The sequence below is a fragment of the Canis lupus genome, chromosome 5, assembly GCF_003254725.2.
Source record: "Canis lupus dingo isolate Sandy chromosome 5, ASM325472v2, whole genome shotgun sequence".
Lineage (NCBI taxonomy): Eukaryota > Metazoa > Chordata > Mammalia > Carnivora > Canidae > Canis > Canis lupus.
In genome coordinates, this window is record NC_064247.1 from 55,805,426 (window position 1) to 55,833,174 (window position 27,749).

Genomic DNA, 27,749 nt, shown 5'->3' on the forward strand with positions numbered 1-27,749 from the left:
GCCCCTAGATTGGATTAGGAGCCATCCCATGTGCTTCCATAGTAGTCTGTGCTTCCTCTATTTGTAACCGTTGCTTCTACATTATAATTGCTTGTATGCTCAACTGCTTCCTCTGCAAGTTCTATAAAGGTCTGTCTTGTTCACCATTGTATTATTCCCAGCACATAACAATAAGTGCACAGACCATGTTCTTTCAGCTATACCATGTTGTCTCATGCCCCCAAACCTGGATCCAGTCTGACTGGTGTCCAGTTCCTTTAAGTTTTCTCAAAACGTTTGATATTTGCCACATCTGCAGATGCCCAGATTCAACAGTTAACAGTATAATTTTTATAAGTTCACTCTTGGAAAATAACTTCGTGGTAATTACCTGATGAATCTATATACTTAATTGAATTACCGCCTCAAGACTGTTGTGAGGATTCAAAGAATAAGCATTTGTAAATGGATTCACATTTATTAGGTGCTTAATACCTCGTGGTTCCCTTCTCTTTTTCATACAATTCCCTTGTTACCACCCATATCCCATGCTTTCTTTTTTTAAAGATTTATTCATTTATTAGAGGGGGAGGGGCAGCAGGAAAGGGAGAGAGAGGGAATCCCAAGTGGACTCCCTGCTTGGGAGGAGGGGGAGGGCCCAACATAGGGTTTGATCCCGGGACCTCAAGATCATGACCTGAGCCAAAATCAAGAGTCTAATGCTCAACCAACTGAGCCAGTCAGGTGTCCCCCAGTGTGTGTGTGTGTGTGTGTGTGTTTAAATAAAACACTCTATAGTTTTATAGCAATTTACAGTTGGCAAAGTATTTTTCCAATTTCCAAGATTTTGTTTTCTATTCTTACAACAGTCCTGCCAGATGTATAACATTATTTTTCTCATTTTATTTTTTATTATTATTTTTAAAGACTTTATGAGAGACAGAGAGAGAGAGAGAGGCAGAGACACAGGCAGAGGGAGAAGTAGGCTCCATGCAGGGAACCCGATGCGGGACTCGATCCCGGGACTCCAGGATCATGCCCTGAGCCAAAAGCAGACAGACGCTCAACCACTGAGCCACCCAGGCGTCCCTCATTTTATTTTTTATTTTTATTTTTTTTTTGTCCCTCATTTTAAAGATAAACTTGAGTGAACCTCGAGATTCACTGATCCTAGGAGAGGAAGGGACTGATGACTGTGGCGTGGAAGGTTAGTTCACACCTTCGATCATAGCGAATCAAATCACACAAGGATTATTTTAACACAAGCTTCCAGTGATTTTCCCTCTTCACACCCACTCTACACCAGTTATTTTTGGGGGGAAGAAAAGGAGTAATGCTAAGACTGGGAATGAGAATCAAGAGGCCACTGACCTCAATGAAGAACAGTATACAATTACAGTGGTCAGGCCCCCAGAATGATGCCATCTTAGCACGGTCTCTAGACCTGATTTCACAATTCCCTGCTCTCACTGGAACTTCCACGAACTAATGCAGTTTCCTAATAATTAGGGTTTTGACTGTCCTTTGCCTACTCAAGGAGGAAAATTTTCCACAGCCTGAAAGACTTCACAGAGGTCAACCAATTTGGCCTGAAAGGACAAGGGCCTCTTGGGCATCAGTCCTGCCCCGTTGTTCATCTGGGGCGGGGGGGGGGGCGGGGGGGGTTTGCAAAAAAGTACCAACGCCCAGGTTCAGGGCGGCGAGAGAACCTGATTGTCTGGTTTGGGGTGGGGCCCAAGCATCAGTATTTTTAAGATGCTCCCGAATGACTCCGTTGTGCAGCCAGGTCGGAGAATCCCTGCCGGGTAAGCAGAGCCTAGAAAACGAGAAGGGGAAATTCCATATCCAGTTTAACCTCTACCCGCAGCACCTGCTCTAGAGACCAGTTAAGTAGAAAGGGAAAGGTAGGAATTAAAAAAAAAAAAAAAAGTAAAAGTAAAAGGGATAAAAGGGAGAGGTCAGTTCCAGGGAAACGGCAGCGGCACCACGGATTCAGGAAAGGCGTCTGTGGGGAGCGTTTCCGTGAGCAAAGTTCGGCCGGAGCCAACTTCTGACCCACGCGCCAGCGCGTGCGGCGGTCCGTGGGGTCAGCTCCTTCATCACCGACGGTGAACAGCTGTCTCGGGCTCGCCCACGTTGGGCCCACGCACACGGAGGTCGAGCCTGGGGCGCAGCCCTCGCGGAGCTCAGCCGGACGTCGTGAAGCAGGGTCCCCAGACCCGCCGCCCAAGCCCGGGCGCCCTCGCGTCGCCTGCGGCCTCGAGCCTCGGGAAACCCGGGGGCGACCCGTGGCCGCGCTCCCGCCGGCGGCCGAGGGGGCGGGGCTGCGCTGACCCCGCCTCCGGGCGACGGGGCTCTGGTTTCCGCCGGGGGATGCGCCAGACTTGCCGCCACTTCCGGGAACGCAGACGGCCTGGGCCGCTTCGCCGCGACCGGCAGCCTCGCCTTGACGTCACATCCGCGCGCCCCGGTAAACGTCAGTGTTGGGCGCACAGCGCGGCGACGAGGTTTGCTGGTCAAGTTTCGTCTCCGTTGCCTCCTTATGAACCATGGAGAGTGACTTTTATCTGCGTTACTACGTGGGTCACAAGGGCAAGTTCGGCCATGAGTTCCTGGAGTTTGAGTTCCGGCCCGACGGTAAGAGCGGCCTCTGGCCCCGGCCGAGCGAGGACGGGGCCTGGGGTCGGGCGAGCGGGGAGGCCCGGGCTCCGGAATGTGCGAGGAGGAGCTAGGAGAGGACGGGACTGATGACTGCGGCGCGGATCTGAAAGGGCCACTCCTGTGACCGCTCCGCTGGTTCTTCCCATGTGCACGAACTTTTTTTTTTTTTTTTTTTTTTTTAACTAGAATGCTTCATTCAGCAGACACTGATTGCATACTTTGTGCCAGGCTCTCTTTCACAATTTGGGACAAGTTTCCTCTCATAGCGTATATATTCTGGTGCTGGGAGAGATATAAACAAACAAAGATTTCAGATAATGACGAGTGGTCAGAGCATGAAACAAAACGATGGAGTAATTGCTAAAAAGTGGACTGCTTTTAAGCAGAGTGGCCACTGGCGTGCTCTCTGGAAAGGTAGTATTTGAACTGAATCCTAAGTGACAAGAAGGAGAGCCAGCCTTGTGAAGCTCGGGAAGAAGAGCATTTTGGACAGAGGGAGTAACAAGTGTTAAGGCTTTGGGGCATGAACGAGCATGTTCCAAGTGGCCAGTATGGCTGAGGAAGTAGTGAGCTCCGAGGAGAATAGTAGGAGACAATGTCAGATAAGTAGGGGTACACCATGTAGGTCTTTACAGGCCATGGTGGAGAGTTTGGATTTTATTCTAAGTGCAGCAGGAAGCAACTGGAAAGTTTTAAGGAGAGAAGAGATGTGATCTCTTCCTGAAAAAGTATTCTAATCATGGAGTATGATTAGAAATAGAGTAATGATTAGAAAAAGTAATCTATTCTAATCATTGCAAGAGTGGAGACAGGGCAACTTATTAGGAGACAGTGAACAGTTGTCAAGGTAAAAAGGATGCTGGTTGGGACTAAGGTACTATCAAAAGCGCATAGAAGGGTTCAGGATACTGTTGGAGGCAGAACCAATAGGACGTTGCTGTTTGATAAGATCTGGGGGAAGGACCACTGTGGGGAGGAAAAGGAATCAAAGATGACAAAAATAAAAAAATAAAAAACCTCCCACTAAATGGGGGCACAAAGATGAATCTGACAAGCCCCAGTTGTAAACAAACAATGATAGGATAGTGTGTTTGATGCTGTGGTACAAAGAAACGGAAGGGACTCTGGAGCAGAAAGAAGGCAACCTAACCTAACCCTCAGGTAGCCTGAGGATGGGAGAAAGCTTCCTGCATAAAATGACTTGGGGGAAGAGGAGTGATAGTCTTAGTAATGTGCAGGAGTTGGTTAGGCATTTGGACATCAACATCAAAGAAGCTGAAAACCAAAAAGTGCATGGGATGTTTCAAGCAGAAACCAAGTAAGGTGGTTAACTCCAGCTGTGTAAGAGTGGACTATTGCAGGAGGGAGCCTGAAAGGCAGGCAGGGGCTCAGCTTAGCAGTTATGCCATGTTGAAGAATTTGGATTTTTATCAAGAAGGCAGTGAGAAGGGATCCCTGGGTGGTGCCAGCAGTTTAGCGCCTGCCTTTGGCCCAGGGCACTATCCTGGAGACCCGAGATCGAGTCCCATGTCAGGCTCCCAGTGCATGGAGCCTGCTTCTCCCTCTGCCTGTGTCTCTGCCTCTCTCTCTCTCTGTGACTATCATAAATAAATAAAAATTAAAAAAAAAAAAAAAAAAAAGGCAGTGAGAAGCTATTGTCATTATCAAAGTGTTAGAGTAACCTGGGGCACCTGGGTGGTTAAGTAGTTGAGCGTCTGCCTTTGGCTCAGGTCATGGTCCTGGGGGCCTGGAATCGAGACCTGCATTGGGCTCCCTGAAGGAGAGCCTGCTTCTCCCTCTGCCTATGTCTCTGTCTCTCTCTCTGCATCTGTCATGAATTAATAAAATCTTACCAAAAAAAAAAAAGTATTAGAGTAACCTAATTAGATTGGTCTGTTACTACATCACTTTGTCTACCGTATGGAGAATGAACTGAACCAAGAGAGACAAGGCAGAGATAGTGAGTGCAGTGAGGCATCAATTAATCTGGCTCTTTTTACATGTGTAATCCCAAAGGTAAAAATTCATCTATTTCCTTTTCTCTTCTTTTCCTTCATATCTAGCATATAGCCTTTTGGATGCATATACACACAAAAGGCCTTGTATACCAAATATGCTTAATAATAAAACCAAAACTTTTCCACCATAGGAATAGATCAGAGTATTGCATGGTCACATGAATAATATGTAAACAGCATTTTACAATTTTCAAACTGCTTTCACAATTCATCTGAGCCTCAGGAGGCCTTATGTGCAAGTAAGTTACCATCACTATCCCTGTTTTCAGCTGAGGACATTAACCTGCAGAGATATGATTTGCCAGAGTCACAATGTTCTGCTTATGTTCTTTTATCACACCTGAGCTGCCTTTTGCAAGAATTATAATTCAATGTCAGCAATATTCTGGCTTTGAAGCTACTTAATAGCCGAAAATAAAGAACTGAAAGACTGCTATTGTTGGAACATCAGAAGTTTGAATAGTAAATCTGGTAGACGCTGAGGGGAAAGCTAGGATACATTTTAAGCAACAGCTGATAGTCTTGGTGAGCTAATGAAGCTTTATTTATACGTTTTTAATATACACTGAATTTGTTTTTTCGCTCCTCACAGGGAAATTGAGATATGCCAACAACAGCAATTACAAAAATGATGTCATGATCAGAAAAGAGGTAATGAGCCTTCTGAGAGCCTTTCTTTCACTACAATTTAGCCTTTTGTCATGTTTTTGTTCTTTCTGGGAGTAAGTAGTATTGAAAAAGAATAGAGAAGTATAGACATATCTATAGACACCTTCTAAAATTTTTCTCACATCTTTTAGTTTATATTTTCTTTTACAATGTTAAACCACTTTTGTAATCATTTAAAGTCTTGCAAATCTTGGTTTAAACCCTGAATCTGCTATTTACTCTGTGCCCCTGGGCAAATAACCTGGCTTGATAAGTTTTAGTTTCTTTGTCTGCAGAAACAGATATAATTAACCTGCCCCCCCCCCCCCCAGTGCTATCACAGAATTAAATACATTATACCTAAAGTGTTTTGTGTATTTCCTGGTGCATAGCTTTCAGAAGAGCTCTTTAATTTGCATTTGGATGGGGGAAAGGGAACATGGGAAAGCAGTTCACATCATTGAATGCAGGTTAGATGCCAGGCTTGGCACTTGGTGTTTTACATATGATTTTATTTCACCCTGATTGTAAGCCTTTTTGATTAGCGGTATTATATACCCTTTACAATGAAGGCCCAGATGTTAATTATGGGGCTTGTTCAAAGTCACCTCATCCTGACGAGCAAGAGATAGAGTGGGAATTCAAAGCTATGCCTGCCTCTGTCAAGTCCATGTGCTCTATTTTGCTTAATTTCTGCCTCACTATTGAGGCTTCATCAAAGCTTCTCTTTCCTTTTAACCACTTTGTCACATTTGAAAATGTCTTAACAGTTACTATATCTTCATACTGTTATGTTTAACTAGCATTCAGTTTTATGTTTACCCACATGTCTCAGCCTGCTTATATACATATATATTTTATGTGTGGACTGATATACAAAATGTATTTTAAAAGATGTGTCTCTGGTCTTCATAAGCATGTCATCTCGGTAGGAATAACCAGGGTTCACTCACAGATCTTTTGTTCTGGGTTCAGGTGTGAATTCAGTCTGTAAGCAAGGAGAAGTTCCAAGTGAACAGGATGTGCCAAGAAGTAGAAACCGGTAGATGGGGTATGATGTATAGTCACTGGGCACTTCTGGCCCTGCCCTCTTGAGCATGCTGAGGTCACACCTGAATGCCATCTACCTTACAGTGGTGCCAGAGACCAGTTTTTATTAGCAGGTTTTTTTTTTTTTTTCTTTTTAATCTTTAATCATTATCTGAGTCAGAACACTTGCTTAGGGATGCAAGTTAAATTCCATTTTTTAATTTGCTTTCAGGCTTATGTACATAAAAGTGTAATGGAGGAACTGAAGAGAATAATTGATGACAGTGAAATTACCAAAGAGGATGATGCCTTGTGGCCTCCCCCGGATCGAGTGGGCCGGCAGGTGAGTGTTAGCAACTGTCCTATAGAGCAGAAGTTTTAAGAAGTAAGAGGAGTTTTACTGCCGTGCGTATGACATTGAATCTGTGTGTATGTATTAATGGAGCCCTACACAAAGTACATTACCAGCACATTTGTCTAAGGAAGCAGTAATCCCACAAGAAGGAACAGAAAGCCAGTGGTGCTTCCTGACCACCTGCATTGGTGGATTTCTTCATGACTCTTCCCCCTGCCAGCCCTTCTCAGAGGTTTTGTTGCCCACCTCACTTACTGAGTAACTACTATGGACAAAGCATTGTGAACATACAAAGAGAACCAGAACATGGTTATTTCAGCAGTCTAATGAAGGAATATCATGCAAGCAGCTAGATATATGTGTTTTAATTCATGGCTTATATATTTATTCTGAAAACCATTTATGGTAATTAAAATAAAAGCCACTGTCATATCTGTGTTAACAAGGAAGCTATTTCTCTCCACTTCAACTGCTACCTTCCTAATTTAGACTTATAATTGATTTCCTTTTTTCTTTTGTCCTGTATAGCCCATTTTTCTATCCAGACTAATCTTACAAAATATAAATGTATTCCACTCATTTTAAGTTCTCTGCTATCTTCCCACTATATCTGAAATAAAATCTGAACTCCCACCTTATCTTCTACCGTTTTCATAGTCTTTTGCCGCATTCAGACCTCACTCACCTTATTTCTGTTCCTCAGACACACCTAGGTTGTTCTTAGATTAGGGCATTTGCATTTGCTGCATCCTGCCTGGAATGTTCTATCCAACATTGTCTTTATTAGTGTAGGTTTCAAACATCTTTTCCTCAGTGATGTCTTGCCTATCCATCCAACCTAAAATGTCCCTCCCTATTGTTTTTTTTTTTTAAAGATGTTTTATTTTCTTTGTAGCATTTATTATTATCTGAAATTGCTTTACTTGCTATATCCCTTTTCCTCCCCCTGCTGTAACAGATTGGCATATATCCCTGCAAGCTCCTTCAATACAAGGATTTTACCTATTTTTCCTCATTGCTATATCTGTAGAGACTAAAATAGTACAGTGTATAGTAAAAGTTCAATAATAATTACATTTATTAAAGACAAAAATTCATTTAAGTTAATTCCTAATTTACCTCAAAATGGCAGGGCAACTTTTTTTTTTAAATCTAAATCCAATTTAGTTAACATTTAGTGTATTATTAGTTTCAGGAGTGGAATTTAATGATTCCTCAGTTGCATATAAACACCCAGTGCTCATTCCATCAAGTGCCTTCCTTAATGTCCATCACCCAGTTACACCATTCCCCCATTCACTTCCCCTCCAGCAACCCTCAGTTTGTTCCTTATAGTTTAGAGCTCTTATGGATTGTCTCCCTCTGTTTTTATCTTTTTTATTTTTCCTTCCCTTCCCCTATATGTTCATCTGTTTTATTTCTTAAACTCCATATATTAGTGAAACCAGATGGTATTGGTCTTTCTCTGACTTATTTTGCTTAGCATAAGGCTTTCTAAGGCTTTCTAAGCCTTCATCCACATCACTGTAAATGTCAAGATTTCATTATTTTTGATAGCTGAGTAGTATTCCATTATATATATACACCACATCTTCTTTATCCATTTATCTGTCGACAGACATCTGGGCTTTTTCCATATTTTAGCTATTGTGGACATTGCTGTTGTAAACATTAGGGTGGATGTGAATCACTTTGAATCACTAATTTTGTATCCTTTGGATAAATACCTAGTCTAGCTCCTTCGTGATCATGGTATCTCCCCTGCCAGGTAAGTATCTAGCTCCTGATGAAAGTGAAAAGAAAATCCTATCCTCAGTATTTTCTAAAGTTAACTTTTTAATTTATGTCCATGGGATCTCAGTAAAATCATGTATTTTGCTTTACCATTAATTTTTTAGCTCTATTAACTCATTCAGCAATCACAGTAGTCCTGTGAAGACGACAGGGCATACTCCTATACACTAGCAATGACCCTCTAGATAGGGTATTACAACAAAAATCCCATTCATCATTGCGGCAAAAGCTATAAAGAACTTGGAAGTAAGTTTAATAAGATATATAAGATGGGAAAAGGCTTGATATAGAAGAACATAAAAATATATATCATTCTTATGGGTGGAAAAACTCAATATTTATATTAATTTCACTAAAATAATTTATAAGTTCATTCCAGTTCAAATCAAAATCACAACAGGATTTTTCCTAAAGCCTAAGAGAGCATTAAATTAAGGGAGGATCAAAGGGACAAGAGTAACCAAGATACTTTTGAAGATTTCTTGAAAAAGAACAATCATCTGTATTATTGAATTCCCTCAGAATTGGCCAGTAAACCAGTGGAGCAGAATAGAGAGCCCAGAAACAAACCCATGAATATATGGGAAGTCAGAGCAGGATAAGACAAAAGTAAACTTTCAAATTAATAGAAAAAGGATGGATTGTTTAACAAATTTTACCAGTACGATTGGCAGTATGTTTATATTTTAAAGTTAGACTATTTATAGAAATAAAACAAGATTTTAAAACATAAAATATAGACTTTTTTTTATTATTTCTAGGTAGAGAAGGAATATTTTAAATTGTTCAAGGGAAAAGACTGAGACATTTGATTTCTTTAAAGTTAAAACTTTTGTTTAGCCAAAGACATCATGATAAAGTTGAAAGATAAGCCACAGACTGAAGGATATGCAAAACATATCTGGCAAAAAGGTTTATATCTAGAATATTTCAAGAACTACAAATGAATAATAAAAAGGTAAGTCAGTGGCAAAATGTATGACAAAGGTTATGAGTAAACAATTTATAGAACTGGAAAAACAAGTAGCCAATAAATACATGAAAATTTCTACATTTTGAAAAATGAAAATCAGGAAAATAATGAGATACCATTTCAAACCCACTAGAATAGCAAAAAGTGAGGGTGAGGGGCAACAAGTTTTTTAGCTTTTTTTTTTTTTTTTTTTTTTTTAAGATTTTATTTTATTTATTCATGAGAGGCACAGAGAGAGAGAGAGGCAGAGGCACAGGCACAGGCAGAGGGAGAAGCAGGCTCCAGCAGGCTCGGGAGCCCAACATGGGACTCGGTCCTGGGTCTCCAGGATCACACCTCGGGCTGAAGGCGGTGCTAAACCGCTGAGCCACCGGGGCTGCCCTGAGGGCAACAAGTTTTAAAAAAGAAAGGGGATCTTATATACTAGTGGGAATAACATCGGTACAACCATTTTAGGAAATAATTTGGTAGTATCTGACAAAATTGAAAAAACTTATACCTCACTTCTAGGAATTTTCCTAGAGACATTTTCACATGCCTACAAGGAGATGCATGGAAGAATATTCTCACCACATTGTTCATAGGTGATGCAGCGGTTTGGTGCCGCCTGCAGCCTGGGGTGTGATCCTGGAGACCTGGGATCGAGTTTCACGTCGGGTTCCCTGCGTGGAGCCTGCTTCTCCCTCTGCCTGTGTCTCTGCCTCTCTCTCTCTGTGTGTATCTATGAATAAATAAAATCTTTAAAAAAATAAATAAATTAGGAACTTAAGTATGCTTCAATAAGGATATGAATGGAATATTCTAAAACATTTAAAACTAATGAGCTAGATCACATACAAAAACAGTGTTGAATGAAAAGAAGGAAAGGATGCATATAGTATGATCATTTACATAAAAACTTAAAAACATATTACCAAATCTAAAAAACTTGCGGGAAGGAGAATGGAATGGGAGGTATGACAAGCTATTAATATTTGGTTGTTAAGAACATTGGTCTCATAGTTTCCTATATTTTCTATTAGATTTCTTTTCATAATTAAAGCTTTAAATCAAAAAGAATTAGGAGGGACACCTGGGTGGCTCAGTGGTTGAATGTCTGCCTTCGGCTCCGGGTGTGATCCTAGAGACCCGGGATCGAGTCCCATGTCAGCCTTCCTGCATGGAGCCTGCTTCTCCCTCTTCCTGTGTGTGTCTCTGCCTCTCTCTCTCTCTCTGTGTCTCATAAATGAATAAATAAAATCTTTAAAAAAATAGGAAAAAATTAAGAAAAAAAAAAAGGACTCACTAGATTGTAAATTTCACAAGGGCAGAGACCTTTGGTTTTACTGATCTGTCCCAAGTACCAAAAATAATGGCCGGCACACAATGAGCACCTTCATAGATATTTTTTAAAGATTTTTTTAAAGATAGTACTTGTGTCATTGAAATCCAAAAGCATACAGCTGGTAGTGACAAAGCTGGGATCAAACCCAAGATCTAGAATTCCTTTCCTTGTCCCATTTTGCCCAGAAAGGTTAGATTCTTGGTATTTTTAAAACACAAGATTTATACATGTTATTCCACATGCTTAACAATGAAAACTCCTATATGAAATGTGTAAATTCTTCCAAATCCCAGAAATGGTAGGGCCTCACAAAACACATCTTCCTCCAAGAGTATAAGCTACTCAAGGACTACACCAGTATTTATCTCTTTGTTTCTAGACCCAGTACAGTTTAGTGCTCAGAGTGAACTGGTCTTTATGTGGCTACCTGTTGTAAAGTTTGTATGATTTGACAGATGATATATCCTCTATGTGGTTGATGAAGAATCCAACTTGGCTTGACTTAGTTTTGTTTGTTTTTAATGCTTCTAGGAGCTTGAAATTGTCATTGGAGATGAACACATTTCTTTTACAACATCAAAAATTGGTTCTCTTATTGATGTCAATCAATCCAAGTAAGTGTATATGACCTTTATATCTAGATGTGTCTGTTTTGAAGCAGACTGCTATGAAATTCTGAACCATACTGGAACCATTATGGTAAGATCTGGTACAAATACAAGTCAGAAAGGGTGTCTGGGTGTATCAGGTGGTTAAGCATCTGACTCTTGGTTTCGGCTCAGGGTCATGAGATCAAGCCCCATGTCAGGCTGTGCACTCAGCACAGGGTCTGCTTAAAACTCTCTTCTTCTGCCCCTCTCCCCACTCTCTCTCGCTCTTGCTTGTTTACTTGCTCTCTAAAATGAACAAATCTAAAACAAAACAAAACAGAAGGCATCAGCTTTGTTTTCATCATTAGAGAGAGACTCCCAAATTATTCTCAGGGCCTTGGTCTGATGCTTTTGATGTTTTTTTCAGTCATTGTTACACACAGGGTAATGTCGTAGGAGGAGTAAAATAAGAATTTGGCCAGAACAGAAAATGAAGTATGTCAAAACAGGTGCTTGAGATAACTGTGGAGTCTTTGGGTTGATCTGAATACCTTCAGTGTTGGCCATTCAGACTAGCACATCTTATAGTCTGACAATGGTGAAACTTGAAGAGTTTTTAGAATACAAATTTGGAAATTCATGTTGTCAGGGCAAATTATAAAGTTGAGGCATGAATCTGTATGCTACAAAGAGTCTTTAGAATTTAGCAACCTCTGGGGGTTCCTGAATAGCTCAGTTTATTAAGCATCTGACTCTTGATCTCAGCTCAGGTTTTGAGCTCAAGCCCCGAGTTGGGTTCTTTTTTTTTTGTTTGTTTAATTTATGATAGTCACAGAGAGAGAGAGAGGCAGAGACACAGGCAGAGGGAGAAGCAGGCTCCATGCACCGGGAGCCCGACGTGGGATTTGATCCCGGGTCTCCAGGATCGCGCCCTGGGCCAAAGGCAGGCGCCAAACTGCTGCGCCACCCAGGGATCCCCCGAGTTGGGTTCTATCCTGGGCATGGAGCCTACCTTAAAAAAAAAAAAAAAAAAAGACTTTGGTAACCTCTAGCTCCTGTGTTTTGAGGATCTGGAATTAGATATGGCTCACTTTATTTTTTTAAATTATTTTTTAAAGATTTTATTTATTTGAGAGAGAGGGAGCATGAGCAGGAGAGAGGGGGAGAGGGAGAAGCAGGCTCCGCAGTGAGTAGGGAGCCCGACATGGGGCTTGATCCTAGGACCCTGGGATCATGACCTGAGCCAAAGGTAAACACTTAACCCACTGAGCTACCCAGGTGCCCCTGTGGCTTACTTCTAGTATGCACTGGGCTTGTCTTCCTTTGGACAGTCTCCTGTTCTTAGCCAGTTGTACCATAGTCATCTTCAGCCTCTTGGACCTGCTTAATACTACTCATTTTTTTTTTTTTAAGTTTACTTAATTCTGAAAGTAATACATGCTTTCTGTAGAAAATGCAGAAAAGTAAAAAGGGGAAAATCACCCATAAACTTATCAATTAGACAACCATTGGTATCCAGTATTTCTTGTATATTTCTAGTGTGTTAAAAACTTTAAAAAAAAAAAACACAAAAAAAATAATTGAGATCAGAAATGTTACCTTTATTTATTTATTTTTTTAATTTTTTATTTATTTATGATAGTCACAGAGAGAGAGAGAGAGAGAGAGAGAGAGAGAGGCAGAGACACAGGTTCCATGCACCGGGAGCCCGACGTGGGATCCGATCCCGGGTCTCCAGGATCGCGCCCTGGGCCAAAGGCAGGCGCCAAACCGCTGCGCCACCCAGGGATCCCGAAATGTTACCTTTAATAATGATTTTTTTCATTTAATATAAATAGGTCCCCATTAAAAACTACATTTTAAATGACCTCGTAAAAAAAAAATAAAATAAAATAAATGACCTCGTAATAGTCTATTTTGATACATAGCATGTAGCCTTTTCTTTCTTTATGGACACTTGGTTGTTTTTGAAGTTTTAATTCTGTAAATTGCTTTATGTAAATACTCTGGGTTACTAAAGGTTTTATTTTTTGGGTTTTTTAACGTTTTTTCCAGATTTTTAAACCTGTTTTTCCTCTTGCATTATAGGGATCCAGAAGGCTTACGAGTATTTTATTATCTTGTCCAGGACCTGAAGTGCTTGGTCTTCAGTCTTATTGGATTACACTTCAAGATTAAGCCAATCTAGATTGATAATTGGTGTGGACACAAGGGGGGTTGGAAGTATCTGTTTTTAATTACCATTATCAGGAAATTTTTGTGTATATCAGGGCAATATTTTTTATAAGCTATAAATTAGTCTTTAATAAATACGTAACAAAATGCACTCTTGTTATTTTATAAAGACCTGAACATGTGAACTCTCCTCAATTGTTTTTTAAAACACTAACATCCTTTGTGAGGTACTGCCAAAAATCTAATGAACTCTGTGATATAACTACCAATTTACAGAAATAAGAGAACAGAAAGGTTAGAAAATACAACAAATCTAATCAACAATTTCCAAAGGAAACTCCAGGACAGAGGATCAGGCTTCTTCAATACACAAATTGCAAACATAAAATAAATAGAGATTGTGTGGGAACCAGTAGATTAAGGAGATTTAAGAGACCGTACAGGGGCAGCCCGGATGGCTCAGCGGTTTAGCGCCGCCTTCCGCCCAGGGGGTGATCCTGGGGACCCCGAATTGAGGCCTGTGTCAGGCTCCCTACATGGAGCCTGTTTCTCCCTCTGCCTGTGTCTCTGCCTGTCTCTCATGAATAAATAAAAAATCTTAAAAAAAAAAAGAGAGACAGTACATATTTGGACCCTATTTTGGTTCATGATTTCATGATTCAAAAAACAAAATCGCCATCATTAAGGAAATTTGAACACTGGATATTTTACATTAATGAAGTATTGCAAAATTTTTAGGTGTGAAAGGGAATTTCTCCCTCCACGTTTGTTGAGATAATTGAGGTTGGGTTTTTTTTTTTTTTAATCCTCTTTTAAAGATACATCTGTACGTATTTCAGTATGGAGGAAAACATTTTGGTTTATTATAATGTAAGAGCTAAAATGCCTGGTCTCAGAGGTTTCTAATAATCCATTTTAAAATCAGAATACTGGCGGCTGCATGGGTCAGTGGATGAAGGGTCTGCCTTCAGTCTGGTCATGACCTCTGGGTCCTGGGATGGAGCTGGGGGCGCGAGTCTCCTCCCTCTCCCTGTGCCCCTCCCCTCCTCATGCTCACAAGCACACACTGTGTCTCGCTCTCTCAAATAACTAAATGTTAAAATCCGAATACCAGAAGTCATTAGGAACCGAGACCAGCTGTATGGATAGTCTGGGAACTTGTCCAGCAGGAAGATCTGCAGGAACTTCTTGCTGCTAAATTGCACTGCTTAGGCAAACTGCTGTTTGACCAGTTTGCGGGCACTGAAAGGAAGGCGCTGGGCTTGGGGAGTCTGACTTGAGGGGAGGTGACCAGGGTAAGCTCCCACCCTTAGGTAGGCCAGCTTGGGACACGTCCCAGCCCTGACTCCTAGGCCAGCGTCCTGCCGCCCCCCGCCCCGGCCCCTACACACCATCCGCCCCCTTCAAAGGCGACGGTGTGGAACTCGGGGCCAGATCTGGGACCAGAGACTTCAGGGTTCCTAAGTCCAGGTGCCCCCTCTATACATAGTGCGTAGGCAGCCAAGGCAGTGGTGAAGAGGACAGGACCAGAGGGAGAACCCCAAAGGCGGAGCGGCGCCCGTGAGCTGCGGGCTTCCGCGGCCTCAAGTGCCCTGGACGGGGGCACAGAGCCCAGGTTCAGCTCGTGCACAGCATACACCAGGCGCCCAGGGACCACCCGGCGACGGGGCCGCGGCGGAGACACGGTCACGGGCACCCCCCGAAGGAAAGAGGGCGGGCGGTTCAGAGGAGCGCCCAGCCCCCAGCCTGCGAAGCTGGCCGCGGGCAGGGGAAGCCACGCCGTCTGAGGGGCCGCGCGGCTGTTGGGGGCAGAGACAGAGGGAAGGGCCAGCAGACAGAACTGAGGGGCAGGAAAAGCCCTGGCAGAGGCTTCGCGCAGGGACGTCGTGTTTGCTACGCGATCCCTCAGACTAGCATGGTGCCGCCAGGACACCGGCGTTCAGCAAGCACCCGGAAGCAGGTTCGGCGGCTCTGAGCGCAGGCTAATCGTGGACTCACGAGACCCCGCCGGTCCCCTTAGAGGAGGGAAGGAGACAACACCGGCCCACGTGGGAGGCAGCTGCCACGGGTGGAGGCCCCGCCCCCTCGACGCACGCCGGAGATGCGCACCCGCACGGTACGCCGGCGGCGCCTACCGTTTACGACAGGCCGGAAAGCAGCGGCCGCCGCTGTCGCCAGGCCGAGTCGGGCCGAGCCGAGCCACGCCACTATGGGGGTGAGGCGGAGGCTGCCGCCGAGGCAGGGACAGGGAGGTGGCGAGGACCTGGGCGGCGGGAGTTCGTGCCAGGAGGGAATGAGAGGAGCGGGCTTGTGCTGGGAAGGAGCAGGGAGGCAGAGCTCGTACTGGGAGGGGCGGGGCTGGGGCAAGGTAGGCTGCGCAGGCGCGGTTGATGCCCTTTCTCCGGCCACCCCCTCTCCACAGAAAATTGCGCTGCAGCTCAAAGCCACGCTGGAGAATGTCACCAACCTCCGCCCCTTGGGCGAGGACTTCCGGTGGTACCTCAAGGTGCGGCTGGAGGGGCGGGGCCCTGGGCGGGAGAAGGGAGGGGCCTGAGAAGCCGCAGCGCCGCGAGGTTCCGAGTGGGGGAGCGACTCCGGAAGGGGCGGGGCCCTGGACGGGAGAAGGGAGGGGCCTGGGAGGCCGCGGCGCCGCGAGGTTTCGGGTGGGGAAGCGACTCCGGAAGGGGCGGGGCGCCAGGGGCGGGGAGAAGGGAGGGACCTGGGAGGCCGCGGCGCCGCGAGGTTCCGGGTGGGGGAGCGACTCCGGGAGGGGCGGGGCCCTGGGCGGGAGAAGGGAGGGGCCTGGGAGGCCGCGGCGCCGCGAGGTTCCGGGTGGGGGAGCGACTCCGGAAGGGGCGGGGCGCCAGGGGCGGGGAGAAGGGAGGGACCTGGGAGGCCGCGGCGCCGCGAGGTTTCGGGTGGGGGAGCGACTCCGGAAGGGGCGGGGCCCTGGGCGGGAGAAGGGAGGGGCCTGGGAGGCCGCGGCGCCGCGAGGTTCCGGGTGGGGGAGCGACTCCGGAAGGGGCGGGGCGCCAGGGGGCGGGGGCGGGGCGCCAGCGGGTGGCGCCGGGAGAGCTTTCCCGTGTCCAGGTCGGCTTTTGAGGATCTGCGTCTTGGCAAGATTGGAAATGTATTACCCTTAAATGTTGTTTTCCCGACTAGAATTTGTTCATTTTTCAGAATGTATTGGTTAATTCTTAATTGGCAAGGGCTCGGAATTCCCTTTGTAATTTTTCCTCCGTGAAATATTTCATGTTACGGAAACACTAAACGAAAGGCTACTTTGGTTTACAAGAAGGGGTCTTGGGATTCTTTAGTAAAGAGAGGAATTGCACCTTGTGTTTCGCTTGTACATTGGGCTTTATTTCTCGTGAAATCGTCTTCATGTTGTTCTCCCCTCCCGGTACCGGCGAATCTGGTCTACGGAGGCCCCTCGTGCAGAGCAGGCTGAGGCCCTTAGCTCTCCCAGATCTCGTAGCTTCTGCTCTGTGTCGCTCCTCGTCTAAACCCCAGCGAAAGCTCTGTCCCTTTTAGGAAGCTTTCTAGACACCTTTACTACCAAATACTTTGAAGCTCGAGTCCCAGGGCTTATTTGAGGAATTCATGTTCTTCCGCTTCAGAAAGCAGAGTCTAGCGAAGGAGACAGACGTGGAGTAACAACAGTGATGAATACTTCTACTGGAAACCTACAAGGGAAGCCCCAGGCCCAACGAGGGGTGGGGGTGGGCGCTGTTGAGAGCATTTCTGCCCTTCCTGAGCCCTCGATGTCCAGCCAGACCGGGTACTTCTTAGAGGAGGGTGGGCAAGCCTGCAGGAGAAACACGTGACCTGTTCTGTGCCCAGAGAGAAATCCAGATGTGTTCTTGGGGCTGGTAGTAAAGAGGAGGTGAAACTGGATAAGAAGGTAGTTTGACCCTGCCTACGTCACACTTTTCTTGCCGTTTCCTTGTCTGCCCACCTGAGCCAACTACTTTACTAATCCCTCTTTTTCCTCCCTCAAGATGAAATGTGGCAACTGTGGTGAGATTTCAGAGAAGTGGCAGTATATTCGGCTGATGGTAACTGCTTCCCCTACCACGATAGCTGCACACAAACACTTAGGCCTCTAGGCAGGGATCTGGGGAGGGAACTTGTGACCCTAATCTCTCAGGTCTTTGGACCATGTTTTCTGTGGTTTGGAAGGGCAGCCCTGGAACAGGCTTCTTTGGAATGTGAGGCAGAGTTCAAAATCAAGGGGAATCCTTTTTTCAGTCTCAAGGAGCTCCCCAGGATTCTTATCCTGGCAGATGGCACTCCCTGTCAGAGTCTTGGTCTCTTCAGCTGTCTAAGTGGTAGATGGGATCTTGTCTAATGAATGTGTGGTGACAGCTTCTGTTTACCCTTGCCAGGACACTGTGGCACTGAAGGGAGGTCGTGGCAGCGCCTCCATGGTCCAGAAGTGCAAACTATGTGCGAGGGAAAACTCCATCGGTAGGTCGGGCCACGAATCTTGAGCTCTGCCAGCTGGGCCACATCTTCCTGGTACTGGACCAAAAGCAGGCTCGTGTGACTGTGGGTGGACCTAGGCCTGAGGTGCCCAGGCCGTGGCAGCCGACTCTCCCAGAGCCACATCTGGGCACCAGGATGGGGGCAAGTAGGGACTCAAGTCAACTTTGTCTTCTCTTTGATGTTTCAGAGATTTTGAGCAGCACCATCAAATCTTACAATGTAAGTTTCCTGCTGTGGTGGTAGGTACGGTGCATTTAAATCTAAGCTGGGAACTGGGAAGCCTGGATTCCAGAGTTTTTTTCTGCACCAGAGTGACGTGCCATGGGGCACTCATATTCTTACTTGTTCACTCACTCCTATCAGTCACTCACCATGTACTGGCTTTTAAGGCAGAAGAGTCATAAATAAGGCTATTGCAGTGCCTCTCTAATAAGCACTGGGCTATGGGAGCTCAGGGAACCTCTGGCCCAACCTGGCCACTCAGTTTCCATCACTGAAAGCACTTGCTTGTCTACACAGAGGATTGGGGAGCCATCTCTGGCACCCTCGATGTTGATGTTATTAGCTAGTTATATGTTACTGTGTAACAAATTAGTTCAAAGACAACAGAGGGAGGGGGTACTTTGAGTCTCTCTGTTTAAAGGGTAGTTACTTGTATTCACCTATTCCTTAATTTAAATTTTTATTTATTTATATAAGACAGAGTATGGGCAGGGGGAGGGGCAAAAGGAGGAGCAGAAGGAGAAGCAGGCTGCCCGCTGAACACAGAGCCGAATGGGCTGAGTCCCAGGACCCCAAGATCAGGACCTGAGCTAAAATCAGACACTTAACTGAGTCACCCAGATGCCCCCTTACTTAGTATTTTTGAAACATGTTTGACTTATGCCAAATTTTCAGTTTTGTCTGGAAGTTAAAGGGAGAAGTTGTGAGTGTTTTCAAGTAAATGATATATAGTGGATGAAACACCAGTTAACAAAAAGCAAACTAGGGCCAACAGAGTGCCTCATCAGTGCCAGGCACATGGTTGGTGTGTAGAAATGATTTTACAGGGAATGACAGAATGAGACTGAATGGCATCTCAGAGCCCATGGGTCACTTAGGCATGAATTTCCTCACTATACTAGCCCCTTCAAGAGGCACCTCTTCCACATGAAAACCCCATTTCAAAGGCTTTTAATTCAGCCTCCTGCCTCATAGTATGGCAGAGGTTTGGAAGATTTGGATACTTTATAGCCTAACATTCTTGTTCATATTTTTTTTTTTTATGATAGTCACACAGAGAGAGAGGGGGGGGGGGGGGGGCAGAGACACAGGCAGAGGGAGAAGCAGGCTCCATGCCCCGGGAGCCCGACGTGGGACTTGATCCCGGGTCTCCAGGATCGCGCCCTGGCCCAAAGGCAGGCGCTAAACCGCTGCACCACCCAGGGAATCCTCATATTTTTTATTTTGATAATTTTTATCTACCATTTGGGCATAGTGTCTGGCACTTTACATAGTTCAGATTTTCACAGCAAACCTGTAGTGGTTTCCCTCAGCCCAATCTGATAATCTTAGGCCCAGTTGGGAAAAGAAGCAGGCCTGTCTGAGCTCATATCCAGGCAGGCTGACTCCACAACTCAGTCTTTCTTCTGTAGCAACTATGTCCAAGAAGGTCTTATGAGGAGCAGGTGCCCAATGCAGTCTTCTTCCAGAAGGGGAGGAGTTGCCCCCAAGTCTCATTCTGGGCTTACAGGAAGGATAGGGGAATGAGGTCTTCCCAAGGGCCCAGTTGGACCTGCCCCCTTAACACACTTCCTTTCTAGGCTGAAGACAATGAGAAGTTCAAGACAATTGTGGAGTTTGAGTGCCGAGGCCTTGAACCAATTGATTTCCAGCCCCAGGTGTGTCTGTCTTCTTGGGGTACCTGTGTCTTTGGGGAGGGCATGTAGGAAGTAACAGCATAACTTTGCTTCATCCAGAGACCATGGACTAGGACTTCTAAGGATAATAATTGTTATTTATTAGTGTCTACTATATGTTGGGCACTGTGCTGGTCACGTTTACATATTCATTTAATCCTCATGTAACCCTGTGAAGTTATTCATCCTATTTTTAAGACAAGGAAAGAAGTTCAGAGATTTTTGCCACTTGCCCAAGGTGACAGTAAGCACTGGAACTGTCATTTGAACCCAGGTCTATCTGACTCCAGAACCAGTACTCCTCCCACTTTATTTTCACCTCATGACAAATCTGTGAAGCAGATAGACAAGTCCATATTCTCATCCCTGTTTCCTAAACAAGAAAACTAAGGTCCAGAGAGGAGAATGACATGCCCAGAGTCTTTCAGGAACACAGGGGTAACAGAAAGGTGTCTACCCCTCCTGCTTCTGGTCCGGGGCTGTAGTTTCAAGGAACCACTTCAGTCCTGGGAGAGCTGCCAGGACTGGGAAGTGCAGTAGTTACTCTAGAACAGGTGCTCGCACTGCACCTCTGTCCTCCCACCTTAAAGGTGGTGTGAGAAGAGCCTGTTCCCTGGCCAGCCCTCACATGCTGGACCAGTGCCTCCTTTCCTCCAGACTAACTGCTGTCTTCCTGTCACCAACAGGCGGGGTTTGCTGCTGAGGGTGTGGAATCGGGGACAGTCTTCAGCGATATTAATCTGCAGGAGAAGGTACAGGACGTGGGGGCCTTGCAGGACACTATTGGGTACCTGGTGGGAATTACCATTTCAGCGAACAAAGATGACTCCACATTTTTTTTGTTTTGTTTTGTTTTTTGTTGGTGATTTTGGTGTTTAAATGGCCCTAAGTGTAGTGCTAAAGGTGCTATCTAGTGTCCCACAAGCAAGAAGTCTGGGATATGCCTAATGGAGAACATGCATGTTAGGTAAGCTTTCTTTAGCTATGAGTTATAGTGCTGTTGGCTAGGAGTTCAATATTAATGAATCAATTACCTATAAGGTGTTTTTAAACAGAAACCTACCCAAAATAAGATTATATATTGATTGGTTGAAAATGTCATCAGAGGTTTCCAAGATTACCTAACCCTGTATCTCCCCTGGAAGCAGTGGTTCACTGATTACTAATTCAGTATTTGTGGTGATTTTGCAGCATAAAACTACCATGAATAATGAAAATCATCTGTATTACTGGACAGGTTACTGCCTTACATAAGCCTTGTGATGAGACTTCAGAAGGAGGACAGAAGCCTCCTTCAGTTTGCATAGCACCTAATGACAAGTGGAATTTACTGAACTCTTACATGGCTTGGCACTATGTTAAATACTTTTACATGGGTTCCCTCATATGCTGCTTTTGACATTCAACATGAAGTCTGTTGTCCCTTTTTTTTTTAAGATTTTATTTATTTATTCATGAGACACACACGCACACACACAGAGGGAGAGGGGGAGAGAGAGAGAGGCAGAGACACAGGCAGAGAGAGAAGCAGGCTCCATGCAGGGAGCCTGACACAGGACTCAATCCCAGGTCTCCAGGATCAGGCCCTGGACTGAAGGCGGCGCTAAACTGCTGAGCCACCCAGGGATCCCCCTTTTTAATTTTTTAAAAGATTTTATTTATTTGAGACACACACAGGCAGAGGCACAGGCAGAGGGAGAAGCAGGTTCCCTGTGGAGAGCCCGACACGGGACTCGATTCTCAGACCTGGGATCACACCCTGCACCAAGGGCAGACGCTCCACCAATGACCCTCTAGGTGTCCCTGTCCCTTCTTTAAATAGAAGACAGAACGGAGGCTCTGAGAAGTGACTTGCTCAGAATGAGCTCTAGCTCTGTTCTGGGACATACATATTCATGAGTATCTCAGTAAGAGCCTGAACTGGCCCTTTAAAGTCCCACAGTGCCCTTGTCCACACTGTCCTAAGCCATCTCGAGGCTGACAACCGCCTTTTTTTCCCCACAGGACTGGACGGACTATGACGAAAAGGCTCAGGAATCTGTGGGCATCTACGAGGTCACCCACCAGTTTGTGAAGTGCTGAACCTTCTTCCTGCACACTTGCCTCTAAGAACTGAGAAGGGACAACATGCCCCAAGCAGCAGAGCCATTGAGGCTAGGCCCCTTGTCCCTTGTCTCCCAGGAGCTGTCCAGGCCCTCACAGCCTGCATGCTGGGCTCTGTCACAGCCCCCCAAGCCCACTAATAAAGCCCCTGTTTGTGCTGCACTGCTGCATGAAGGCAGAGTCAGGCAGAAGGACAGCAACTCCTCCACAAATAAGAATTCATGTTGGAAGTCTCGGATTGCTTCCTGGCACGTTCCCACAGTTTAAGATCCAATTTGTAAAATATGCGGGAGTGCATAGCTTCTAAGGGCTCCAGCCCTTGGGGAGTGGGTAGGTCAATCCAAAGGACCTAAGGTGTCAAGGCCAATGGTGCTAAGGGCAGTTGGGCCTGTGGAATGATTCTATGAGCCCCATGGTCCTAAGCCAAAACACTACATTGACCACCTTCTCTCCCAAGTAAGCCCAGGCATTTTTAGCTGATGTCACTTCATATTCCAGGGCCAGCAGGGACTTTAGAGTTGGCAGTCCAGTCCTGGTATGAATCTGCTCTGAAATTCCTACTGGACCATCATCAAGTCTGTCTACTTGCTGAGAGGGGCAGTCCTCTTCCCATCAGAGGAGTCCATATGAAAGCTCTTCCTTCTGCTAAGTCAGCCTTTATGTTCCCTGGAGTTCCTCCTGCTGGTCCTGCTTGGTCACTTTGTGGTTATGCTTTCATGTTCTACCCCTGGACAGCCCTGTGGACGTCTGAAGACCGGAGTCGTGGCTCTGTGTGTCTTGTGGGCCTGGTTCCCTGGGTCTGAGGGTCCCCTGCAGAGTGGAAAGAGTTGTTTGGTATACGATTAGATCCTGAGGGCATGCTCATGCCTTCACGCTGGTGAACCCATCTTTTGGAAAACTTGTGAGAGACCTTACTATTCCAGTGTTCTGCTGGAGCCAGAATTCTTTGGAAGTAAAAATTATTACCTTAATTTTCTGGGAGGCCCACTGGGAAATGATCTGCCCATTTCCACACTGGTTGTGGCGGGGACTAGGAAGGGGCACTACCTCAGATTTCAGGTAAAGCTGGCTGTGTCCACAGTGGTAAAGAGATGCCTACCTTGTCTGTTCTCCAGTCTGGCATCTCCATCGTGTTCCCTCTATGCTCCCTGTGTTCCTGGCCCCTGCACATGCTCTTTTCTGCATCTGACATAGCAGAGCTGCTGTGGCCCTCCCTCTGCCACCAGGTCTATAAGGTTCTATCACCCACAGGGTCCAATCTGCTGCTTAGCCTGAAAACAAATCAGTGGAAGCAGCCTGAGAAGCAGCCTTTCTGTGTTTTAGTCTCTGTAATAGCCAGTGTGTGTGAAGCTCACAAAGACAAATAATAAAAGGATCTCAAGGTTTTCTTTATATTTTAGATTATTTTCTTATTTTTCAGGAGGTAGAAGAACCCAAATAATCACTAACAGATTAAAGGAAAATTAGATTATGTCAGCAGATGCAGAATAAGTGTTCAGTAAAATTTAGTATCCATTCAACAATAAAACCAACTATAGAAACTCTGAGACTAAGAATAGAAAGGAACTACCCTCACATCACAAAGTAGATCTGTAGAGAATGTAGAGCAAATGAAATGCGTGAAGTATTCCATTCGAGGTCGGGTGAGCGGAGAATACCGCTGATCACTACTACTCTTCCTTATGCTTGAGGTCCTGTCCAGTGTGCTAAGACAACAACAAAAAGTTAAGGGGAAAGTATTGAAGAAACAACTCATTTTCACAGATTATGATTTTCCACTTACAAAATACAAAAGCATTATTAATAGGTGTTGGATTTAAGATCAATATACAGAAATCAAATGCACTTCAGTACACTGACAACACGCAAAATGTGATTCAAGGAAAAAGTACCATTTATAACAACAAAAAGTACCTCCAAAAGTAAGCAGGACTTAAATCTATCAAAAATGTTCATGACCTTAGTGGACAAAATTATTAAACTGCTGAAAGCTGTTAAAGCCTAAATAAATGGAGACCTATACTACTATCGGTGGATAGGAAGACTTGATATTATAAAGATCCTCAACAAACGTATTTATAGGGATCCCTGGGTGGCGCAGCGGTTTGGCGCCTGCCTTTGGCCCAGGGCGTGATCCTGGAGACCCGGGATCGAATCCCACATCGGGCTCCCAGTGCATGGAGCCTGCTTCTCCCTCTGCCTATGTCTCTGCCTCTCTCTCTCTCTCTCTCTGTGTGTGTATGACTATCCTAAATAAATAAAAATTAAAAAAAAAACTTAAAAAAAAACATGTATTTATAAAGTTCTTGTCAAAATCTCAACTTTTTTTTTTTTTTTTTAACAGAACATAAGTTGATTCTGAAACCTGTGATGCAACACAGGTGTGAGACTCCCTCTGCCAGACGCCATGATGTAATTAAAGAGCAATGGCAATTAAGCCAGCATCATACTGGCACTGTGACAAACAGACCAGAGGAACAGTAGACAGACCCCTGTATGTATGAAAACTGGTTTATGACAGGTGCTGTTGCAGAACAGTAGGGAAATTTTTAACCCACCAATAATGGTGCTGGGGCAATTGTTTAAATGTATGCATTAAATGATATTGGGACCCTGTTTCATTCTGCATACAAAAGTCCATTCCAAGGTTAGTTACCTTGAGTGCTTTGGTGCAGCAGCATGTTGGAGTACAAGAACCCAGGGCTCAGTGTCGGGCTCACTATAAACACTGGGCAGGTACCGTCCCTCTGGCACCTCATTTTGTCCCTCTTAAAGAGCACTTTCAGTTCTGACATTGTTACTAGATAAAAATTAGTCAAAACGGTGTAACATGTTTGAGGCCTGCCCCTTTTCACCAGGAGAGTTAGCTCCCTGCCCCACACTCCAGGACTGGTCTCCTGCCAGTGGATGTATGGTCTCCTGCCATTAAAGCTGATGGAGATGGGCACAAGTGGAAGATGAAACCACCTGAGTCCTAAATTCCCTACTGTCTTGTTTGGACATTCCACAGAGGTCCTCAGTATCCTCTTATGTTATTTCTGAACAGATGTTTAAAAGGTACCATCTTTATCCAATAGCATTTTTTTTAAGTCAGGCATGTTTGTAACACTTGACTTTTAATGAATAATGAGATGAAGGTTGGGGAACACGAAGCTGTGTCCTCATGTACAATGGTCATTTCTGTTGTTTCCCAGAAGGGCAGAGGTGCCCAGGATCTTTGCCTGTCCAGGAAGCCTGATCATCTCACAATACTGCCCTCCTTCCTCTGTATGTCATGTCACACTGGGCTGAGCCCTCACCCTGGTTAGTCATCAGAGTTCCAGAGAAGGCTGCATGCCTAGCCTTCAGAAAGCTCAGGACTCCCAACACCAGACATCTTCACTCTCCTGACACTTAATGTGCATCTTAACTTTCATTCAGCCATCTTCCCTGAAGGCTTCCGCTGCAGCAAGCTCTAGAGGGAGGAAGACAATCAAACCCAAGCTGTCTTGTTCAAGAGTCAAGCAACTATAACCTGCTAACTGAAACAGTCACTCCCAAACAAACAGGTGCATTGGATCGCTGGGAAAGCTTCTGGAAAAGATATGTTATTCATTCCTACTGAATTAGAATCTCTGGGATAAGACCTGAGATTTTATTTTACTTAAAATCATTCTCAAATGAACTGGATATATCCAGACCACACCCTGATTTCACAGCTGAGCTGCTGCAGGGACTAAAGATAATGAAGGCAACGTGTTCAGCACAATGTTGGGGGTGCTGTACAGCAGGGAAGGGAAGCAGGTCTGACTTGGTTAGAAATACAGTCCCGCTGTTCTCTAATGACCAACTACCTACATGTTGCTGCTCCCTAAACTGGGAAGCAGCAGTGAATAACTGCCCTAATTTCACAAGTATGGCTGTTCTGAGCCTGCTTCCTATTTAGAAAGAATCGGTTTGGAACCAAAAGATACAATCTAACAAGATAGCACAAATGCCAGGTATTGATTATAAAAACCCTATTAGATTTATAGCAGATAGGGATTGAGTTGCATGGAGGAAAGACCTGTAGATTTTGGATTAATACAAAATATCACCCTATGCCAACTGCAAACTGACTGAATTAAAAGTGATCACAGGCTAGATCAAAAGAAATAGTGGCAAGAGGTAGGGTGAGAGCAGGCCCTCTCCTCCCCCTGATTGGTCAATCCAGGCTGTGGTGAACTGTCCCCATTTGGTCCTCTGCACTTTAATGCAATTACAAACAAAACTCACTAAACCTGGAGATCATTCCTGTGCGGTATAGTCTGAGAACAGGAGAGGTTTATGCAGGAGAAAACACTAGGAAAGATGTGTTGGGGTGGTGGTGGGGGGCACAATATGATCTGCATTTACAGAGCCAAAGGATTCCTGCATGGGAGAGGGCAAAGACCATTATACTCCATAGGGGCAAACTAGCCCAAGTGTAGAGTTTCAGGGAGATGGATTTTAGCTCAATATAAGAGAGACTTTCCTAATATTGTTCCAGAAGTAGAATGTGATACATTATAGATCATGAGCTCCCAATCCCTGAAAGTATTCAAGAAAAGATTATAAGGACTCGGGCCTCACATGTGACTCACACAAGACCAGATTTATCACATTAGAATTCCGGTTTTGATGCATCCAGGCAGGAATTACTGGGCTAGATAATCCAAGGAATTTTATGATCTTCAGTTAAGAATCGCTACTACAGACAAACATAGTGGTTGAACTGTCAAAGACTAATAATCAGTGAGAAAACTAAAAACTTTTTTTTTAAGATTTTATTTATTAATGAGAGACAGAGAGAGAGAGAGAGAGAGCGAGGCTGAGACACAGGCAGAGGGAGAATGGAGAAGCAGGCTCCATTCAGCGAGCCTGACGTGGGACTTGATCCCAGGTCCCCAGGATCAGACCCTGGGTGGAAGGCGGCGCTAAAATGCTGAGCCACCCGGGCTGCCCCTAAAAACTTTTCTTTTGAAATATCCTAATAACAATGTTTTAACAATAACTAGAGAGGAACATGAATTTGCAATCAATTCAATGAGCTAGCTCCTCTGGAAGACCTGGGCTCTTGCCAGGTTGCTACCACTCTTCCTACTCACCTAGCACTGTAGTATATGGAAGGCACTTCACTACATTCTATTTAAGCACTATTCCTTCTCTCTGCTCAGCTCTAGAACCTCTAACTACAGCAACAGTCATCATCTTGCTGTTCCATGGATTACATGGCTCATGTGCCAGGCACTGTGTTGAACATGGGGATGCAATAGCCTTCAGCCCTCAAGACGCTTGCTGGGCCAGTAAACAATCACAGTACAGGGCTTCAGAGGAATAATCAGTTCCCAAATATTTAACAAGCCCTGGGGCCCCCTCTTGTTGCCCACAGTCTAACAATGGAGAAAGTTGCAGACCCTGAAAAGTGCTGTGGGAAAGGTTAGCCTGCCGGGACACTTTGGGCTTATTCAGGAGGGGCACTCAGTCTCAGAGGATGGGCTGAGGGAAGGCTTTCTGGAGGAAGTGATATCTAGTTGAAACCTGAAAGTTGAGCAGATGGCCAAAAGGGCGGGGAGGGAATTGTGTCCCAAGCAGAGGCAACAGCATAGCATGGGATCCCTGAGGAAGTATAAGCCTTGTAAGAAAAGATCAGCTGGGTCAGCTCCATCAGGGACTCAACTGTCACAATGAGAGGTATGGACTTCTTCCCAAGCTAA

At 45.0% G+C, this 27,749-nt stretch overlaps 3 protein-coding genes across 6 annotated transcripts in view; 2 read left to right on the forward strand and 1 right to left on the reverse strand.

The window, feature by feature from the left end:
• The first annotated feature begins 2,367 nt into the window (after positions 1-2,367).
• Positions 2,368-13,693, forward strand: MAGOH (mago homolog, exon junction complex subunit). Its single transcript, XM_025427666.3, has 5 exons — positions 2,368-2,616; positions 5,251-5,309; positions 6,568-6,678; positions 11,313-11,395; positions 13,460-13,693. The coding sequence occupies exons 1-5, from the start codon at positions 2,529-2,531 to the stop codon at positions 13,557-13,559; spliced, it is 441 nt and encodes a 146-aa protein (XP_025283451.1). The 5' UTR covers positions 2,368-2,528; the 3' UTR covers positions 13,560-13,693.
• A 1,909-nt stretch (positions 13,694-15,602) lies between these two features.
• CZIB (CXXC motif containing zinc binding protein) lies at positions 15,603-23,427 on the forward strand. Of its 4 annotated transcripts, XM_025427659.3 has the most exons (8): positions 15,604-15,761; positions 15,969-16,052; positions 17,548-17,604; positions 17,935-18,016; positions 18,222-18,253; positions 19,837-19,914; positions 20,619-20,684; positions 21,937-23,427. In XM_025427659.3, the coding sequence occupies exons 1-8, from the start codon at positions 15,648-15,650 to the stop codon at positions 22,012-22,014; spliced, it is 591 nt and encodes a 196-aa protein (XP_025283444.1). In that variant the 5' UTR covers positions 15,604-15,647; the 3' UTR covers positions 22,015-23,427. The 4 variants fall into 4 exon arrangements, with proteins under 4 accessions (XP_025283445.1, XP_025283444.1, XP_025283447.1 ...); XM_025427660.3 differs by lacking the exon at positions 17,548-17,604 and having other exon boundaries at positions 15,603-15,761; XM_025427662.3 differs by lacking the exons at positions 15,604-15,761; positions 15,969-16,052 and adding an exon at positions 16,536-16,676.
• CPT2 (carnitine palmitoyltransferase 2) overlaps positions 21,392-27,749 on the reverse strand; it is a 37,193-nt gene continuing 30,835 nt past the window's right edge. Inside the window, exon 5 of the mRNA XM_049110438.1 lies at positions 21,392-22,845. Coding sequence (XP_048966395.1) covers positions 22,757-22,845 — 89 coding nt within the window. The 3' untranslated portion in view covers positions 21,392-22,756. The remainder of the gene's footprint in view (positions 22,846-27,749) is intronic.

Coding starts and splice junctions, on each gene's coding strand:
- MAGOH (XM_025427666.3), top strand. CDS start 2,529: ATGGAGAGTGACTTTTATCTGCGTTACTACGTGGGTCACAAGGGCAAG. Junction 2,617..5,250: donor GTTTGAGTTCCGGCCCGACG/GTAAGAGCGGCC, acceptor CGCTCCTCACAG/GGAAATTGAGATATGCCAAC. Junction 6,679..11,312: donor CGGATCGAGTGGGCCGGCAG/GTGAGTGTTAGC, acceptor TAATGCTTCTAG/GAGCTTGAAATTGTCATTGG.
- CZIB (XM_025427659.3), top strand. CDS start 15,648: ATGCGCACCCGCACGGTACGCCGGCGGCGCCTACCGTTTACGACAGGC. Junction 18,017..18,221: donor TGCGAGGGAAAACTCCATCG/GTAGGTCGGGCC, acceptor TTGATGTTTCAG/AGATTTTGAGCAGCACCATC. Junction 18,254..19,836: donor GCACCATCAAATCTTACAAT/GTAAGTTTCCTG, acceptor CTTCCTTTCTAG/GCTGAAGACAATGAGAAGTT.